This window comes from Ornithodoros turicata, chromosome 5 (assembly GCF_037126465.1).
Source record: "Ornithodoros turicata isolate Travis chromosome 5, ASM3712646v1, whole genome shotgun sequence".
Taxonomy (NCBI): Eukaryota; Metazoa; Arthropoda; class Arachnida; order Ixodida; family Argasidae; genus Ornithodoros; species Ornithodoros turicata.
In genome coordinates this window covers 51,780,066-51,800,334 of record NC_088205.1, presented here as the reverse complement: position 1 = coordinate 51,800,334, position 20,269 = coordinate 51,780,066, and the positions used below count along the sequence as shown (strand labels likewise).

At 44.9% G+C, this 20,269-nt stretch overlaps 2 protein-coding genes across 7 annotated transcripts in view; one reads left to right on the top strand and one right to left on the bottom strand.

Annotated features, from left to right (window-relative positions):
* Nucleotides 1-20,269, bottom strand: part of LOC135394468 (ecdysone-induced protein 74EF-like) — a 258,233-nt gene that overhangs the window by 127,998 nt on the left and 109,966 nt on the right. For all 6 annotated transcript variants that reach the window (XM_064625211.1, XM_064625213.1, XM_064625212.1 and 3 more), the window contains one exon: nt 18,716-18,869. In XM_064625211.1, the coding sequence (XP_064481281.1) occupies nt 18,716-18,869 (154 nt within the window). The remainder of the gene's footprint in view (nt 1-18,715; nt 18,870-20,269) is intronic.
* On the top strand, nt 3,999-5,434 carry LOC135396030 (adenylate kinase isoenzyme 6-like). The gene has a single exon (XM_064627093.1). The coding sequence runs from the start codon at nt 4,166-4,168 to the stop codon at nt 4,700-4,702; it is 537 nt and encodes a 178-aa protein (XP_064483163.1). The 5' UTR covers nt 3,999-4,165; the 3' UTR covers nt 4,703-5,434.

The following is a 20,269-nucleotide window of genomic DNA, read 5'->3' as shown; positions in this document are numbered from 1 at the left end:
CTTTTGCACCGTGGTAACTTTCAGAGGGACTCGTTTCTTTTTCAGGTAACTTTGTCAAAGTAACTAAAGCTAAGTCACAAGTTACTTTTAATTCGCTTTTCACTCACGTGCACTTATTTTTAACTTTTTTTGCGGTTTTCGGTTACGGTTCAGTTCCGGTTTCGACCCCTGGTCCAAGCTAAGTGTGAACATATTTTTTAAATATATATATATATATATCACTTTTTCCGAGATGAAATCAATTGCAATATAGCATAAGCTGAAGGGCACTCCTTAGGAGGGCATTAGCAAACTCCTAAGACAATGTCTTAATTAACTTTCAATAATTAACTTTTTAATTATAAAAGCTACGAAGTTGTCCCAATGAGAACATCTGTTCCCTTCGGTCACCTGATATCGTAGCCGTTTTCAGAACAAAAATCCATTCGGTAGATCGAAACATCGATTCGGTACATCGATTCGGTGGATTGTCCGCAAAAAATTCGTGAAGGAACATCGTTTTTTTCTAGAGGAGGAGGGGAGGAGGAGTGTCGTTCGGAGGAACCCGAGAGGTCTGCCTGCCTGATTAGGCGGCATGTTTCTCGGGAAGGGAAAGGTGGTGGAGAGGAGGAGAGGAAAGGGTGAAGTGGATGTGAAGTGGAGTGGAAGGATAGCTGCGTCCATGGGCCGACTTCAGGGGAACTGTGCCGGCATACGCCTATTACACATCCGAGGGAAACCCAGGAAAAACCCCAGACGGTACAGCCGGCTCGCGGATTCGAACCGCGGACCTCCCAGTCTCCAAGCGCACGCGTTACCGCTGCGCCACCGGAACTGGTATTTTTTTTTCTTTATTTTGTTCATTGCGCATCTTCGGAGACGCGTATTTCCTTCATCCCCAATGTGAGAGGGAGAAGGAGCAGGGAGAAGGAGCACATAGAGTCACTAAATAGGGTCACTCCCTATTTAGTGACTCTAGGAGCAGAGTGCCGCCTCATGCGTCGGAGATGAGCTTCAACTTGCGGAAACAAAACAAAAACAAATGTATCGGGTGACTTTATCGGAGCTGCCCTTACCTTGCGTTGCATTTTCTGTTTCCTTTTAATCTTTTTCCAGGACGCAAGAGGCGATAGTGTGCTCTTTCCCCCCCCTCACATTGGGGATGAAGGAAATACGCGTCAGCTGTTTAAGTGAAAGCCGCAGGTGCTCCGATGAAAATGTCAAATGGTCATGGAATATGTGAAAAAAGTTTACTTCTTCAGGTCTTTTGCTCGATGAAAACTGCGAAGAATGCCAAAAATAATAAGTTAGAGTGGCGAAAGGTTAGTTCGGCGGATGCTGGATGGGGGTTTATCCGCACTGGTCGCGGACGCATGTCGGGTACAGCCGCATTTTATCCCCCATCCGCGGCGACATCGAATTTCTACCCGCAAATCGTAAAGCTGCGCGGGTATCTATGGGTAACCGCGCGTATGCCCGCGCTCACCTCTAATTATACCAAATCTAATTGGTAGCACATCTCTCTCCCAGCTTTCCACGTTCGCTGAGCGCTTTCGGTTTGACAACCGGCTTTCGTTTTTTTTTTTTTTTTTCGTTTCTTTCTTTTATTTTTTTTCTTCAAAAAAGGGGAGGCGCTTTTCACAACCTGTATTCTGGATGTCGCTTTTTAAAGGTGCTCGAGCATTTGTTTTCAGAGTGAAATGGTACACACAAACAGGGACGGTAACAATGTGGGGAAGGTAAACATTGCTTCCAGCACCGTGTGTCGGAGGTTTCCGGCGCACGTCAAAACAACTCCAGGTGGTCCAAATTATCCGCAGTCCCACCATGCGGCATGTGCAGCGTGTCGCCACAGAAATAGGCTGACTCACCTAACGTGTAAATCTACTCCTAATTATTATTCCTCGTCGATATAGAAGCGCTACGTTTTTTCCGGGCGCGACCAATGAATTTGTGTTCCTAGCTGAGGAGCCTACAACGTGAGCCAAAAAAATTAAAAGTCTTAATTAGTTTTCACTAACTTGCCCCACCAATTAATGAAAATAATAGACACGTACTGTGGTATCAGACTTGGTTAGTGAGTCAAACCTCTCAGACAGTGCGAGAAAGGATTCCCGAATTTATACTCACTTTTGCTTTTATTTTTTTAGTTCTTGCGCGGCGCGCTTTTCAACCTAAGGCTAACTAAAAGGAAAGCGTCTATTTTTAAAAATCTGTATCGACTAAAATGAATCACCCTGTGCACACAATAAGGAAGAGTTTAAAAGGCAATGTTTTGCCCTGGTGAGGAGCAAGTTAATCTGCCCTCGCACCTGAGTCCCTTCAATACACAGCTTGCCTGCTAATAAGGGGGATTGGGAATATTTGTCCTCCCCGAGCTGCGTTTCGCCACCGGTCATCGTTTTATGTAGGTATATTCTGTCCCTATGATCTTATTATACTTTGCCAAATCTTGCAATCTCTGTTTCCAAGTTTTTCTCCTTCCTACCCAGTTTTTGCTTCTTTTCTTTTTCTTCGCATGATATTGCTGGCTGTTTCTCGGGTGTTGCAATCTGTGACAATGTATTTGATGCTATTATGTACGCCTATACTAAGGCCGCTGTGGCCGTTCTTTGGCACTAATAAAACGTTATTATTATCATTATATTTCAGTCTTCGAACAAACAAAAAACGCCTTATTTATATCCTGCAACAACTTGATGGACTGACTGATTGCTATATGACCGTGTTTCAAATGCAGGCACAAATGGACTAAAAGGAGCATGCCCTGTCTCAAGCTTGGGAACAAGTCGACTAGGAGACTAATCATCACAATGCACCATCACGTTAACGGATCGTGCATGAGAAAGAAACGAAAAAGATTGTTTCCGCTGCCTTCATAATGTACATTATTCCAATTTGTAGTTGACTGTATTATTCACGTGAATTCTTCAGTGCGAACTTTCCATCCGCATACTGGACGCAGCTGGTCTCCGAGTAAATGCAGGCCACAAACACTACACGCTCGTCTGTGCTAGACACTGCGCATAGACACATCTTCAATGTTTCATCTGCGAAAACTTCTCCTCTGATAATTTTACGTGGTCTCACGGGTTAATAGGGCCAAAGCGGACATATAAAATTTGGGAAACCGTCGCAACACGTACCGTACGCACCTAAACTACATCCGCGAAGGCGTGGATACGGCGTCAGTACCAGCCCGTTACGGACGAAATCGCCACGGGTGTCGCTGACGTTCAAGCGACGGCTCTGAGCGACCGCGCGCGGCGCTCTCCAAGTAGTGCACGGTGCCCTATCTGCGCGCCGTTGCACATCATTTGAAGGAAGTGCTTTAGAACAAAACTTTCGCAAAATCTTGGCACTCTAACACAAAGAGAACATGCGTTCTCTACGAAATCGATACTCATTTACTAGTGATAATGCAATTATATCTAAGAAATACAAAAGACAAATGCGCAAACAGACAAACTTTATACTTTTGACGAATAGTGACTGCTGGTTCGGTCGTTCGAAAAAACACAAAGAAATGCTCTTTAAAAAGTTACATTGTCTCCCGAGCCCATGATCTATTAACAGACGTGCTCCTAAAAAAAAAAGAAAAAAAGGAGAGAGACCATTCTTTTTGGTCTTGGTTGTCTTGCGGTCCAATTTTAGCTTAGCGGTTGGAGCACAGTAGCATTGGGCTTAACTACAATACCAGTTATTGTTTTTAGTTATTTTCCAATTCAATAATAATAACAAAGACGTTACCAGCTGACCAGTGCTGGTCGGACCAGGGTGAACCCGCAGAATCCAAACGTTCATCGCATGTTACAATGAACATCTGAACCCCAATCATTATCAAAATAAATTTCTCCTTGTTCAGTTATGCAGCCATGCAATGCAAGTGACACCAGCGCGCTACCTACTTCATTCCACCCACATGCGAACATTGCGCCACGCTTCCGCCATCTACATTCAGCGAAAACTAATACGCGCATGGTTCGGGTCGCCATCTGTGGACATCCCCTCCAAACCAAGTGCCGTCGCTTCGCTTCGGGCTGCGGAATGCGGAAGCATACAGCGACTCCCCACGTCGCCACGTCGAACCTGCTGAACGAACGTTTTTGCTATGGCGTGCTTGTAGGTCCACGTGGAAGCGCTCGCAGGCTTAACAACAAACGTGTTTCGAGCTGCATCCACAGCAATGGCAGTGTTTCGACGTGAAACGCCCAACATTCTCGTCACAGGAACCCCAGGTACAGGCAAATCAACCTTGGCTTCCGAACTGAGCGAAAGAGCAGGCCTAGAATGGATAAACGTGGGCGACGTGGCCAAAGAGAACAACCTCTTCGACGGTTACGATGCGAAGCTTGAATGCCCCATCCTAGACGAGGACGGCGTCATCGATGAACTCGAAGAAAAGCTATCCGAATCTTCCGGTGGAAAGCTAGTCGACTACCACGGCTGCGATTTCTTTCCAAAGCGCTGGTTCGACGCAGTCTTCGTGCTCAGGACGGACAACACGCTGCTCTACGACCGTCTGCGGTCTCGCGGGTACAGCGGAAAGAAGCTCGAAGAAAATATCCAGTGTGAAATATTCCAGTCCTTACTTGACGAAGCCAAAGAATCGTACGACCCCAACATCGTCTTCGAGTTACCCAGTAATACGCCAGACGACATGGAAGATAACTTGGAAAAGCTAGCTGTGTGGATTCAACAGTGGCGGGTCGCTGGTCGGTAGCAAAAGGATACCTTTTTCTGCAGTGTAAATGATTTTTGACGTCGTGTATGGGATAACTGCATGTGTGTTCATGTATGTGAATTTTGGTTTTAGTTCGAATACAGAACTCATGAAGCACATTTGTGTACTGCGTCGCTGCCAATCCTTGATGAGTGTTGCATCATACACTATACGTGTGTTTGTTTGCTTTGTCTTTTTTTTTTTTTGCATGGCAGTATGTCAATTCAGCGATTGCTAACACGACGCCGTGAGTGTGTCGTCAGAACACTCGAACAAGCACTTTATCTTTTATCGCAGAACACTTAACAAATGAATTGGGTTTGCCCTTGCATCGCGAGTTCGATGTGGACGTCTGTTATGAACATAACTCGAGGTACATAGTACTGCTGATTGCGTGGTGCACAAACTTGATCAAGTAACACAAAGGGGTTTTCTTCAAGTAATCCTTGGTGTCTTGTGTGATCTAATTTTAAGTACAAATAATGTTATAACTGCATGCTTTGAAGGACAAATGGTGACTTCAAGGTGATGCAACTTCACACCATCTTAGGCCTTGAGTAAGCTTTGGCACATGGTCAAAGTCTGCTCTGTAACAGTACTGCCAAGATCTAGGCCTGTTCGCCCATATCTTAACGGTGTTCCTAGGCAGACGAGCTTTCGGATGTTGTGCAGGCACAAATGAATAGTAATTCTTGAGGGGATGACAGTTCAAATAAATTTTGTCACCTACCACTTCCTTCTTGCATTCTCTTACGATTTGTTACGAAGCATTTGTAAACAGCAACACTTAGTAGGCTGTATCAACACAGTATTTGTTAACTGCACTGTCAGTCTTGAAGAATTCTAACAAACTGATACAAACGAAGCTCCCCCAATAGCAGATATATGAACTGTATTGTAGCTCGAAACAAACACTCAATTGACATTAGTTGCAAGGGGCATAGGTGTTTGCAGTTTCATTGTACAGAAAATGTAAGTGGTATTTCCTTTGGTACACGAAGAGTGATATTGGATGGTTTGCAGACGAGATATGCTTCACAGGTGTACAGTGAGGAAATAAACATATTTACCAAAATAAGGACTGAATTCTTTTCCTCGATAAGAAGCTACTGAGTGAGCCAGTGTATTTCTAATTGTGTGCATTCACCCTTTTATTAATGTGTGAGCATTAGAGTCCTCGCTACGAAGGATCGCAGTGCAGTGAGTGCACAGGGAAGGAGAGGGCTCGTGGAGAGCGTGCTGGCAGTGCAACTGTGGTAGTCAACAGGTTCACGCGTGGGTGTGCCATGGGTTACGAAAGCTGTGCGAAGGAGCACCTGCGAAAGAAGGCTGAGACAGCGAGGTGGCGCCACCAAGCTGAATCAGAGGAAGCCCGGTAGGCTCGTTTGGTTGCGGATGCTGTCTTGTCTTAGCGTTGTGTAGGGTCGTATGAAGGGGAGTTCCCAAAGGGTTTTCAAGTTTTAATGCTGACGCATTTCTGTCGGATCCACCAATGGATCGACCATGATCTTTATTACCTTATTTGCACACCTTAAGCGTCTACTGAAGGCCTCATCACATGTGGTGCGAGGTTTTGCTCTTCTTTTTCATTCCGTGTTGGCACCGTGAAGTGATTGGGCTATGAGCAGTATGCAAACACGAACAGAAGACACAAGTGTCGGTATGCGTCCTGGGTAAAGATGCTAGGCACCTCGGGGGGGCAGGACCAGAAAAAATGTGGGGAAAGACTAGCTTCTCTTTGTGTTTTCCTTCTGTGTCTGGGAAAAACTGCCCAAAGTTTCCAATCCCCGAAAATGAAAGTATAAAGTGCTGGCGGAATATAACGCATAAATGAGGCAAAATATTTTAACAAAAGATGTGCCTTTTTTAGTTGGACCAAATAAAACCTTTTCCACTTTTATTTATATGGTGAACACTGTTGTAAATTCAGTCATTGAACTCTGAAAAGTAATTGTTCCTCAAAAGAAAATCTGGGAGAGCTGTTATTTTATTTCAGAATTTTTCTCCTTCACATAACTTCATGCATTTGCTAGTTCTAATCAAGCGTAGCACTAATGGTGACACTGACCTAAACTTCTTATATTTTGTGTTTGTGCACTAAACGAAGCAGAATGTAGATGAGGGGAACCAGTCAGCATCCAGGTAGAGGCAATACAAAAGAGAACCAACGATGAACACTTGTTCTTTAATGGACGCTAGCTTTCATGTAGCAGACTACACTTCTTCAGGTGTGAAGAAATGTAGTCTGTTACATCAAAAGCTAGTGTCCATTAAAGAAGAAGTGTTCATTGTTGGTTCTCTTTTGTAATGCACTAAACGAGTAAAATCTATATAATTTATATTTTGCCATGATTTGTTATCTAATGTTAGCTAATCAATCTAAGTCGTACAAGGCTGAAAATCTCTGATTTTTTTACTTTTTCACTAAACAAGAAAACGTATACGAAGAGGGGAGTCAAGTCCTGTAGATCACATAAACAAAATACAGAAACCGACACTGAAGATTTTTGTTTAAGTTTAATTTGTACAAGCTTTCGCGTGGAGGTCCACACTTCCTCAGGTAAAAAGTGAAGTGGTGACACACATAAGTATATATAGCATAGACATATACACAGTGGCATAGCCAGACCTCCAAGGCAGGGGGGGGCTCGATACGAAAACTCCCCCCCCCCCCCCCGCTGATCCTGTGTCGACAACACACACATACTTGTGCACACTGCAAACTGAGGATTAAAAAAAGGAACGAAAATAGTTGATTTAGACATTCACAGTACGATTACATGTATAGGCTGTCATGACCAATGAGGTGGTGTCACGAGATTGGAAGTATTTTGAAAAGCTCATACTTTGAAAACCATTCAAGAGTGCTTCTTAGATAGACGCCATGAACTGCAAGAACTTTCGCGATCGTCACACTGGTCCCCCCCCCCCCCCCTCACACACACATATATTATGTTCTCGGATTTGCACGATTTGTGTGGGTAGGTCCGTGGCAGGTAGGGGGGGCTCGAGCCCCCCCTAGCCCCCCCCGTGGCTACGCCACTGCATATACACGACTAAACACACTGCTGTACAAAGAAAGGGAAGGGGAAAGGAGATATGATGCTCCTTTTCCCTTCCCTTTCTTTCGGCGTTTCGGTAGTCCTCCTTCACTCAGAGTAATGGAAAATGAACAGTCGCTGCCCATTTTCTTGCCCGAGTTTTTATATCTGGTCTGGTCATACGAATTTCGGATGATACGAATATTTGCCGGCGTCCCGACAGATTCGTATGATCGAGATTCTACTGACGACGACGACTGGACGTTATGACAGTTCCTGACAGCGACCGGCGGACACGAGCGAAACTTGCGGGGCACGATCGCTACTGGTGCAGCGGTTGCCCGTTTTCCGATGTGGAAAAGGGGACATGGTCCCCTTTGGACCTGTTTTACTCCTTATTCCAGCCTTTCCAGGTCCAGTTAAAGTGGGTCATAAGGAAGAAATAAGTAATGCGCAGTTCATTGAGTCCCGCATAGCGTCATGCGCACGTGGTGAGCTGGTGACGGCCGTTGGGACGTTCTCGCTGGCGGGCATACAGAATCCGAAATATTGAGCGACAGGGTCGTACGGCGTTCGAAATTTTGGATGTTCTTATACATTAACTCTATGGGGACCGTGGCCGTTCCGCGAACGCGTCCGAATAATCGAGCATGTCCGAAAAATCGGTCGGCGGCTGTCCTAGGCTGACTTCGGGGAAACTGTGACAAGATCTGCAGTCATAGTGTAAAATCCTTTACTGCACTGGCTTTTCGTAACCATAAAAACAAAGAGTGTAAACGTTTTGCCACCCGGGCGATTCCACGCGAAATGATCCAGCGGACCTGCTCGTCCCTCACAAAACTATCGCGAATTTTTACGAATTTTTTTAGCAGTCCCTAATAGTGCAAAACGACATACCACGAAACATTTCTTCCCAAATCTCAATGTGGCGGATGCTAGACACGAGCTAAGTTCGGAGCGCTGGCGAGCCGTGCCTGGCGTGAACGGCAGCTGCGGCTCATAGAAAGCACCTAGAACTGTGCGGTTTTCTTTTGCGTATATAGGAAACCATGCTCTACACAGCGTTCAAATCCCGGTTGCCGTGCTGTAATCTGTGCTGGTATACAAAGGCTGGAAGTTACGCAATTTTCCTCCGTCTTCGCGATTTTTTGTGGAAAGTGAAACCATTAAATTTTCATGAATATTTTTTCCTGACAAGGCGTCATGAAATACGTCAACAGGAAAAAATCGCAAGACACGTAACTTTTGTAGTCATTGCAGGAAAAATAGGGGAAGTATGCGATTTTTCCAAAATTCGCTAGAATCGAGCGTAAAACACGCAATGAAGAGGTCGGAAGAGAAGTCTGAAACCAACGCTGTCTTATAGAACGAGCCTTCCTCTACAATATATTAAAAAATCTCGAGGGTGTTTTTTTCGTAGTAGAGGGTATTACGACCACAGTGACCCACGTTGCATGTATCCGGTGGGGTGCTATATTTGTTTCTTGGGCTCCGGTTTTAATTCCTTCTATTTCCAATTTTTCTCTGGTCTGGTTGGGTTTAATGAGCAAGCGATATGCTGTGGCACAGACTTCTGCAAGGTTACCGTAGTCTTTTCTTCTATAGCATAACGCGCGTATTGCAGTCCTGGGTGGTTAAGTTTATGGCATTGCTTCCGGCGTGCACGATGCCGGCGACGGAGATTGGGGATTAGCGGTGATCGGCAGGTCTAAGTAATACTCTTTGTCGTGTGAGCTAAAGCCCTGCGCGGATGAGCTTTTTAACATCCGCATCCTACCCGAAAAATCCGCGTCTCCCAGGGCACCCAGCAATAGTTAAGTTTCTCGATATATCAGTCCAATTTTCTAGGAAATAAACGTTATTTCCCATTAGCACAAAACAGCACACACAAAAAAAGGCTAACAAAAACAGCTGTCACCAAACTTCATCCACACGGTCTCTTTCATTCTGGCAGTGAAAACCCCGGAGCGGCATAGCTTTTGTAGCGAGGACAGGTCCTGAGCGTCCATGATGCTACTAAAGGATACACGACAGCAAGTACAAATTTAGCTGCCATGGAAGAGTATACGGTACCAAGAACAGCAACACATTTTGCAACAAACGGGATAAGTAGAGTTTATTGCAAGTGAAACGCAAGATTGGCGCCGAACGCGCACCTCGACTCGAGACGCCAGAGATCTCTTCCAGACGCGCGAGCGGCTTGCGTACACATTGTACTCTATGTGCGGTACCTAGTGTGAAGCAAATTGATGGCGCAGTCTCGCGGTTTATCCGCATCTGATCCGCTCCTGATCCGGCGCCATCCTCGTCCGATCCGCAAATCACAACAAGCGTCCATATTTCATCCAAACCCAGAAGTTTCTTGCGGATATCCGCGGGTATATGCTTCCATACGCGGATGGTGCAAGGCTTTATATAGCTGTGACCTCACTGGAATCTAGGACAACATGGACGATGAACCACCACCACGAGATTCCGTCGTTTCCAGTAGTTCTGCCATGTAAATGACGTTTTTTCATGTTCATTTTCTTCCTCTACCGTTATAATTTGTTACACATTTCGTGGTTAATATTTTAACTGAATAGTTCAGCATTTAAATGTGACAGTTAAAGGGAACTTTCATCAACTGAACATGCATCTACGCGCCTAATATTCATACTGGTGAATTGGAAATCCACAGCGCTCAACTGGAGCCATGTTCCTATGGTCCGGATGGTTGCCATATTGAAAACCAACCAGAAAAAGATCGGAAATACGAAAAATTAAAACGGGAGCCCAAGAAACAAATATAGCACCCCACCGGACACATGCAACGTGGGTCAGTGTGTCCGTAGTACCCTCTACTACGAAAAAACACTCTCGAGATTTTTTAATATGTTGTAGAGGAAGGCTCGTTCTATGAAACAGCTTTGGTTTCAGACTTGCCTTCCGACCTCTTCATTGCGTGTTTTACGCTCGATTGTAGCGAATTTTGACGAAATCGCATACTTCCCCTATTTTTCCTGCAATGACTACAAAAGTTATGTGTCTTGCGATTTTTTCCTGTTGAAGTATTCCATGACGCCTTGTCAGAAAAAAATATTCATGAAAATTTAAAGGTACTGTAAAGCAGTAGACAAGCATGATATGCCGGTGATGTGACTACAGACTTTGTTGCTCCTAAATACTATATCCGGAACCATACGACCGACAACGCGCTATAAATATTTTTAATTTGCCATGAAAAATGCGGCGTAGTGGAGCGGTGTGACGCCTGGTGTCAAACAACCCCCTGTACAGCGGGCAACGCTGAAAATTGGTATTACACACTATTACATCGGAACTTCGTTATTTTAGTAACCATAATATTGGTTTCCCTGTTTACCTATGCATTCTGAAACCCCTGTTAAGAGTGTTTTTTTGCGAAGTAACCCAGCGCCGGCCGCTGTTCGATGGAGGCTCTCCCTACTTCTCTGCTGCGCCTGCGCGCTCCTTCTGTTCGCGGCCTCTTTCGAACGAACAAGCTCTCTTTGTGAACCTCTGTGAACAAACAAGTCCCGACGCTGTCTGGCTTCTTGAACGTCTGACACATTTTTTTTTTCAACGGCATTTCAGTTCGCTAGTCCGCTTATCCTCAGATGTGGATAGTTGTTTGGATTGCAGGGGCGGATTTTGTGGTGGATTGTTATGTCAGGCCCAGTGTCCTACGCATGCAATGTTGTTGCCGCCGTATCTGGCAAGAGTACGGATTCATTTCGAATACCTAGTACAGTGTTGCCCGTAATCTTTAATAGTAATTTTGTAATTAATTGCACCGTCGATTGGAATGAAACCTGCGCAGTTTTTGTCCTGGTGGCTTGGACTATCGAATAGCCACACCAAATTACATTTGATCGGTGCTGCTTTACAGTACCTTTAATGGTTTGATTTTCCACACAAAAATCGCGGAGTAGGAGGAAAATTGCGTAACTTCCGGCCTATGTATACCAGCACCGATTACAGCACGACAACCGGGATTTGAACGCTGTGTAGAGCATGGTTTCCTCTATAGGGACTGTGCGACAAACTGGTGGCGCCGCGATGCGGCCTCCGGAGAAAGTACCTTGCGTGATAGCCGCCGGGTAGCCAGCTTTGTTTACATGTGAAGTGCGGGCATCTTTTTTTGCCACAGCATCGCTAACTGTGCCAGCACCTAAAAGAACTCTTCATTACGGACCAGATGCTTAATTTCTCGTGATTTCTACGCTTCCAATACCAGCGTTTGTGTGACGCGTGACGCCATAATAGCGTTTGTGATGCGCGTTCGGCCATTGCATGAGGTGTGCACAACATGAGCGAATATATTCTATTTCTTTTGTTCTAGTTTCAATGAAACTGAATGAGGACCTGCAAAATGATCAATGATTTACAGTCGCCACTTTCGTGACGGTGAAACGGCGCTGGATACCACCGTCAAATGCACCGACCAAACGGCAACCTATTTCGAGATAATGATTGAGGTTTTTCATCGCCAGTGCCCAGAGCCGATATTGCTCCCGGTATGACGAGTCTCACAGCGAGAACAGAAGTTCTACGTTGTCCAAAAGGTTTAGTATTTACTCACCGACCATTTCACAGCTGTCGTCCCGCAAGCCTACGGCGGTAGCCGTGGTAAAAACTCATATACTTTCTTGTTTGAGGATCTCTTTAGCGTTATTGTATCTGAAGATACTGGAAAAACTGCAGTACAAGTTCAGGCAATAAGTTGTGACCCCACGTGTTTATTTGTATGGATAAAACGGACGCACGATGTAAATTTCAGTGACGAAGCTATGTGTGTGCAAAGACGACAAAAGGAATACAAGAACAAGACTCAGTCAAAAACATGATATTACAAATGGCTGGAGTCAGAGGAATACACGTATATGCCTTCGCTAGCAAGCCAGGATTTTGTGAGGAGTCAAGTAACCATCCTCCCGACGTATCACTTACAGGTGTTTCGACCGGACAGACGCGAGTGGCTGTTCTCCTTCCGTACTGCTAGATGCATTATAAATACGGTGGTTGCTTCTGTGCAGTTTGTCTCCATTCACTTCGTTCGCGCCCCAGAAAGGTTCCACATTATTTGCACTCCGAAAATTAGCCCTTCTAATTACGGCGGTCGCCACGCAAGCTTGAGAATGCATAGAACGGGCGGCGTGGTGTATCACGTCGGATACGTCCAAGACCGCCACTGGCGGCGCTGTCGCGACGGAGCAGCGCGCCCTCTTTAGGTGTCGCACGGTCCCTATACGCAAAAGAAAACCGCACAGTTCTAGGTGCTTTGTATGAGCCGCAGCTGCCGTTCACGCCAGGCACGGTTTTCGCCAGCGCTCCGACCTCAGCTCGTGTCTAGCACCCGCCACATTGAGATTTGGGAAGAAATGTTTCGTGGTATGTCGTTTTGCACTATTAGGGACAGTTACGCCCCATTTCGTCCAAACGTTTATTTCGTCCAAGTACTCACAACGTCCAAATATTTAATTCGTCCGAAAAAAATCGGACGTACTGAACACCTGGACGAAATGAACAGGCGAGGAGAAACTTGCCCAGCACGTCCAATACCCGTACCGTCCAATAGCCCATTTCGTCCAAATGGGGGAACTCCCAAAGGCTCTGCTCCTTTCGGCAGGCGACTGCCTGGCTGCATTCATGAAAGCACAGGCCATTTTGACAATGGGTGAATGGCAGGTGACTGTATTCATGAAAGCAAATGGACTGTCGATCAAACGGGGAATCACAGAAAACACAAACCCGTTCACAGGACCGCTGACCTACAGTGACCGTCCAGTTAACGATGTGTTGTTTTCTACAACTGTGTTCTCGCTAAGTACCGCGTCTCCCAATGTCAGTGATCTTTCTTGGAAACATCTAGGGGTCTGAAAGGAAACTTGCGGTCCTTTGCCTTTACGTAGACTACTGTGGCCTACCAACGTTCATCTCTGGAATTAGTTTGCGGATGAGGACGATATCCGCACAAACAATCACGTCGAAGGGTGGCATAATTCGCTGCGCATGAAATTCAAGAGCCAACCCCACATGACGTTTTCGAAGTTCCTCGTCGAATTTGAGTCAACCATACACAATGTAAGCACAACCAGGTAAGCAACAAATTTGCATAATCAGGGAACATCATCATGATAATTAATAGAATATAGCATATATACTTCCTCGCTTGCTCTCTTTGTATTCATGCTTCTTACCCCCATTTGCAGGTACGCATTCGGCTGCTGTTGAACGGGCCTTCGCCAAGCAGGAGACAATACAAGAGGCTCGCCCTTCCTTCTCATGGGCGTACGGAAAATACAGCTCAGGGGAAATGATGCTGGGAAACGAAGCACCCTTCACAGACGTAACAGAGCAGTTTGCTCATGTCATCAAGGCATACCTGCAGCGCATGTCCCACTTGCTGGGCCATGCTAACTAATAAGTTAGTTTTCAAATGAAAAAAAAAAAACTAAACGGAGCAGGCTTAGCATTTGTTTCTCGTTTTACTCGGTGTATAATATCTTTCAGTGGGAATGTTTAAATCTTACCTTCAACCAATAAGTCAGTTGTTGGAATGAAAAAAAAAGAAAGAAAGAAAAATAAATAAACAAAGCAGGCTGAGCATTTGTTTTTCGTTTTACATGGTGTATGGCATGGCATCTTTCGGTGTGAATGTTTATATCCTACCTTCAATCGTAAACAAAGCAATTGTTCACTCCCATTCGGAGATCCCCCTTCCTTTTCGGACGAAACAAGCGTTTGGACGGTACGGTTATTTGGACGGGTTGGTCAAGTTTTCCCCCCTTTGGTTCAGTTCGTCCAATGCCCACTATGTCCAATTTTTTTCGGACGTGCTGAGTAGTTGGACATTGTGAATAATTGGACGAAATAAACATTTGGACGAATCGGGGTGCTACCATTAGAGACTGCTAAAAAAAAAATCGTAAGAATTCGCGGTAGTTTTGTGAGCAGGTCCGCTGGATCATTTCGCGTGGAATCGCCCATCTGTACGGGTGCCATCATCAGTACAAAGTGTCCAAAGATGACGTCGTTACCCGGCATCTGGAATATGTTTTCACATCTGCGTGGAGAGCCAGGAAGCCCGAAAGAGTGGTAGGATTCGATCCCACCACATCCCAGTGTTTTAGCATGGCTGTTGGTGTTAGGTCATAATCAACTGTGTCAAATATTGCCAAATGAGAAGTCTGTGTGAGACGCCTGATACCACCAGCCTACACCAGCTGATAGGGGCCTGTAATAGAGTGAAAGCTTTGGGTAAACGATGGCATGCGATGCTTCACTGCCATTTCTTGTATACTGTACAATTTGTTCTGTCATGTAGTAGTACTTTAATTTTTGTGATAATCTAATTTTGCAATCATCATTTGCCAGTGAAAGTAAAATTCCACATAATGTTGGTAACAATGACAGAATTGTACTAGCATAGTATTCTCCAATGTATGAGTTCACGAAGGCAGAGTGACTCATTGAGAGAGACCTACTGCACTGTCACCTCCTCTCTTCCACTGCCACTCAGTGTCACTTCCTCAGCACTGTCACATTTTAACAGGCTTTTTGAATGCATGGCAACGTTTTAAGCCATATTTGTTCTGCTGTCATGTCTTCATTCACTATATGGTTTGTGGTACAGCACGGTACAGATTTAGTGTCTTTTCTTTCATAAAAGAATGGTTTTGCAAGTGGGATACAAACTGTCACAGTATGAGACAAATATCTCTGTATGGACAGTCTGGGTTCGCTTCATTGGTATATTTTTTTTTGGCGTCCATGTGCCTTCGAATTAACCAGGTTTCACTGTACATCAAAGTGTCCTTGTCTACCTCTCCGTCAACTCACCACCCATCGCGCTATTCACGGAGTCAGAATCTGTATACATATTGTTCACGGATCTTGGGTGCTACGCATCAGGAACCCGAGGCCTGTGAGATGAGCAAGCAGATATTCTTTGCAAATGAGTACGTAACTACTGGATGACTAATTGCCTAAAATTCATTAACAAACTTCTCAATTGCAAATTTCTGGGCAAATGTTAGATCCCAAAATCGGGGCAGTCATTGCTTAAGGCCATGGCATTTCTTACAAGTTTGTATTCAAGTTAAATGTGTATACACTGAGATATCCATTGCGAGATTTTGCTGTTGCCAATACCGAAACCATCCCACTTCTTCATCATGACCTAGTGACATTGTACCCAAAAGCTAGCCTGCATGCTCATGCTTAGCTTGGACTTGCACTCCCAAAATTTAATTTTCATGTCCTCAGATGCCTAGAACTTGTACGTAGTATGTTGTGTCCTCAACTTGCGTTTCAGATGCATAAGTAACAATACAAATGTAATTTGTGAGAGTGATAGCAAAATGTAATACAGTCGAGCCCACTTATAACAACATTGTTGGATAACGCGGAATCCAGTTCTCATATATCAGAGTACAGTCATCCCTCGATTTGTGACAGTTTCCTCGAAAATCGTTCACAAAACGAAGGTTTCATAAATTGAGGTATGAAAGTGGGTGAGCACTAATGGAAGGAGAGAGGCTCCTGACAATGTCAGATGGCAGTTTTAGCCCATTTTTATTCGTTTACTTCGATTAATTACAAAAAAGTTACGTAATAATACTCTGGTGCATTGACTCTCCAGTGTTGATTTTGCCCAGGAGAGCAGACAATAACCTGACACTAGAGACATCATTCTTGGCCTCGAAATCATGCATGGCCTTCCATTTCGGAGTAGGTCTCTAAAGTGGCAACACACACGGGACGAAAGGCCCAAACTGACCTTGTGCAGACACTTCTGGAATTGCCCACTGTTGGTCATACGAGCCACTGTGTAAAACGTCCATAGTCACTGACCCTTCACTTGCTGAACTGGTCATCCTCCCTATAGTCTCTACGCCAGACAATGTTGGACCGATAATGCTGGATCTCCTGTGACCTCCATTTACTCTTCTGTGCTATTGACGCGGTGTCCAGAATTGTCCTGTTCTTAAATCGAGGTAAAAAATGGTAAATTTCCTGGGTTCAGTGCCTGCAAAATGTGTTCACTGTTTGGATATCGAGGGTTCATAAACCGAGGGAGGAATACCTGGGAAGTGTTTCGTTCCGCGACCAACCGTTTGTAAAGTGAGGGAATTCACATATCGAGGGTTCACAAGTCGAGGGTTGACTGTATCGTGATGCGAAAACTTTCACGAAGCGCCTTTCGGGATCACGTCAACAAAGTAGAATGGTGGAAGTAGAATGCTGATGAACATGCACGTTTCTTGAAAGCACGAAACCATTTTATCTAGCTCTAGATTGACAGAAGCTTTGTGTCGAAAGCTTTTCCAAAGACAATATGACTGCTGATATCACGTGATGCTCTGCACCTTTTATGGGGCGCTAAAATGCAGAAAACAACTTGTACAGTATAACAACAGTATAATGCATGCAAAATTAGTTCATACAGCGCTACCGCTTACAAGAAAAACGCTACGAAAACGGAGCAGTCTTTGGTGGCAACCAATGAAATCCTCAGGAAGCAGATAGGTGGCATCCAATCAGACAGCAGCAGAAGTGTGTGCACATGCCTACCGTGTGTGTGTGGATTTGGAACGGGTCCTGTCGTAGCGTCGTGTACATGAGCAGCATGATGCACATTGCCGCATTTTTCAATACCGATTTACTAAATCATAGCCCACAACAGTAATCCCAAGTGTCCTAGTAGTGACCATTACCTTCACATTCTTCGGACAGCGACACCAGCGTGCTTTGTAAGTCACGCTATGTTTTTCGCCGGAACTGCTCCATGGTGTGGCAGGTGAATACATGCGCAGCATAGACTAAAAGCACCTGATGTATAAGTGATGCACGAGATGAAGCGACATACACTGCGTAGTGCCGAGACAAGAAAGGGTCCGGTATAATTCTGATTGTAGCTTCGTAACGGAATCAAAGTTTTGAATAACGACAACAAGTACAAAATTAACATAGTGTGTAACATAATTTGAAGTGAACTTGTCTTGGCATTTGAGTGCCCCTTTAAGATCGATTAACTTCGTTCATTGCATCCAACGCCGTAGTTATCACCGTCCACACTGTCGAAACTGCGTTCCCCATTAGAACGCACCTCGTCCATGAGTAATTCATCGCAAATAAGTTCGTTCACATGGCACAAAACATTGTTGACTTTAGGCGCTAAAGATGAGCACGGTTTTATAAAAAGGTCTTAAAATGAGGTTAGGTATAGGTAGCGGCTTTCTTCTACTGTTATTGCAGAGACTGCAGTGCCAGACCCAGAAAACTGCCCTCTCATTTTTGTCATGGACCTTTTCACACGTGCATCGTATCCTAGCGGCTCTCCAGCAAACCACCCTCGGCGCGCACCAGAACAAACCCACGTGGGTAGCACAGAAGATCAAAACCGGTCCTGAAGAGGGGGCTGACGAGTTCTTGCGGTGTGCCCACTGGTCCCCACTCCCGCTGGCCACATCCAGCACCATCTACCGAACACATAGATAACCTTGTCTGGTGACCCCAACGTCACTGGAGCTGCAGCGCACGCGCATAAGCAAATTGTGAAAAGGTCCAATATACGAAGTTCAGGAACCAAAGAATGTATGTATTACATAGTAAGCAACCCGAAAGTAACCCATTAGTTTTACAAAGTACCTTGGGAACTTCCAAGTTCATTTTCATAGCTTGTAACCTTGTTCCTAACTTACTTACATTATTTACACACTAGCTTAACTTGTAACACGTTCCTTTTGTCGAATAACTTCCTCATCTCCGTTTGAGCATCAGCCCTTCATTCCAGCAGAAAGTCGACTAGCAACGAAGGATAAATAGGAAAATGCACTACACAAGCTCCGATAGTTCCCGTTTCGTAAAGTCAGAAACATTGTAAAGCCAGCCTTTCTGCAGTGCTGCTTTTATAATCTCGTAATGTGATGGTCAACACATGGAGGCATGAAACACATAGAGTACTCACATGGCGTGAGTTGGGTGAGCGTGCTGGCAACATCTCCAGTGCTGTCTGGCAGGCTTGCACATGATGTCTGGAGTGGATTCTCTGTCTTTATGCAGGCATGGTGCACACCATTACCCACTGTTCCATTGGTCCCTGGTTCTATTTTGACTGTCACCTGTAAGAAAAACAAGTGCCTCAATTCATTACATCAAATTTTAAGAAATTAGTGCATTACAAAGATTTCTGTTGTATGACATACACAACAGCCCATCTTTTAAAAGCAACAGAAAATCTTAGATACTAGATATTGTAACAGTCTTAAATTCTGTGATTGGTAAGTCAATCATTGGCTTGTTGATTGGTTGAACCAATATACTGCATAGCAAGAGCCACATTCAATGCAGTATATGATTAGTCATGTTCAGCTTAATAAGGAAAAGAAATCTAGTCCGCCAACTACGTATGCCGTTGGAGATAAGGAGATGCAATAGCATGCCAGGAGAAATACTGCAGCGCCACCACGCAGCGTAGTATCATGTGGCAAGTCTTAACAGCCAATACAGAAGCAAAGTGAGTATGATGGGTTACATTACCCAGTGGAAGAGCGAGCGTGACCTCTCCGTGTATATAGCCATCCTATGTGCGGCACAGTAATATTTTGAGAGCTGACGGACTAGATTGCTTTTGCTTCTTAAGTTGTACACGACTATAGTACATGTGGACGCAGGTTTCATAGTGCGCATGTAACCCGTGGCTGGGCTCTTGATGTGATGGCATGTTGTACATAGCTGCATGTTTTGCAGCGTGGGAGTTGCAGAGGCATGCTCGATCTTGCTTGGTGTTGTTTTCGGTAATTTTAGTGTTGACTACGATGTCCCCAAGGTATCTTCTGTGTTGGTATGAGACATGTGTAGGACAGGTAAATATGCTCTTGATTACTTTGAAGGGGGTGCTTGTGTTTCTGCAAAAGAGCTTTGATGTTTTGCAATCCCATGGAATACGCTGTACAAGTGCGTCTCTGCGCATGAGAGGAGGCAGCGAGAGGGAAGAGGGAGGGCGCCGCATAGCCAATGGGGCTTCCCGAGTGGAGTAACCGGGAGAGGAGATATGCGCAGAACGCTCGGTTACTTGCAGAGTGTGTACTTAGTGATGGGATTGCCTTGAGGAGTGTCAGACTCTCGGGAAGGCTCGAGGACCTCACTATGGTTGAGCGTGAAAGAATTCCGCTGGGCGTGTGTGTTGACAGTCTCTTAGGGAAAGGGTGTTGTAGGGTTCAGCCTTACAGCTTAACATGTACACTTTCCTCCAACTCTTCCGCACTTCTTTTCCTGTATGATCACTATGCAACTATCTACAATGTTCTAGATCCTCACTGATCACATACTTTTACTACCGAACCCACTTTGACCCACTTCACACCAAGAATGAAGGTTGTTCACTACTGTCACATGTTGCTGGGATTTTCCATCTATGCAAGAGATGACTGATGATACCCCATACTTCTTTAACATGTACCATATTTTCCAATATATAATGCACACTGATGTGTAATGTGCACCCTCTTAGGTTAGCGGA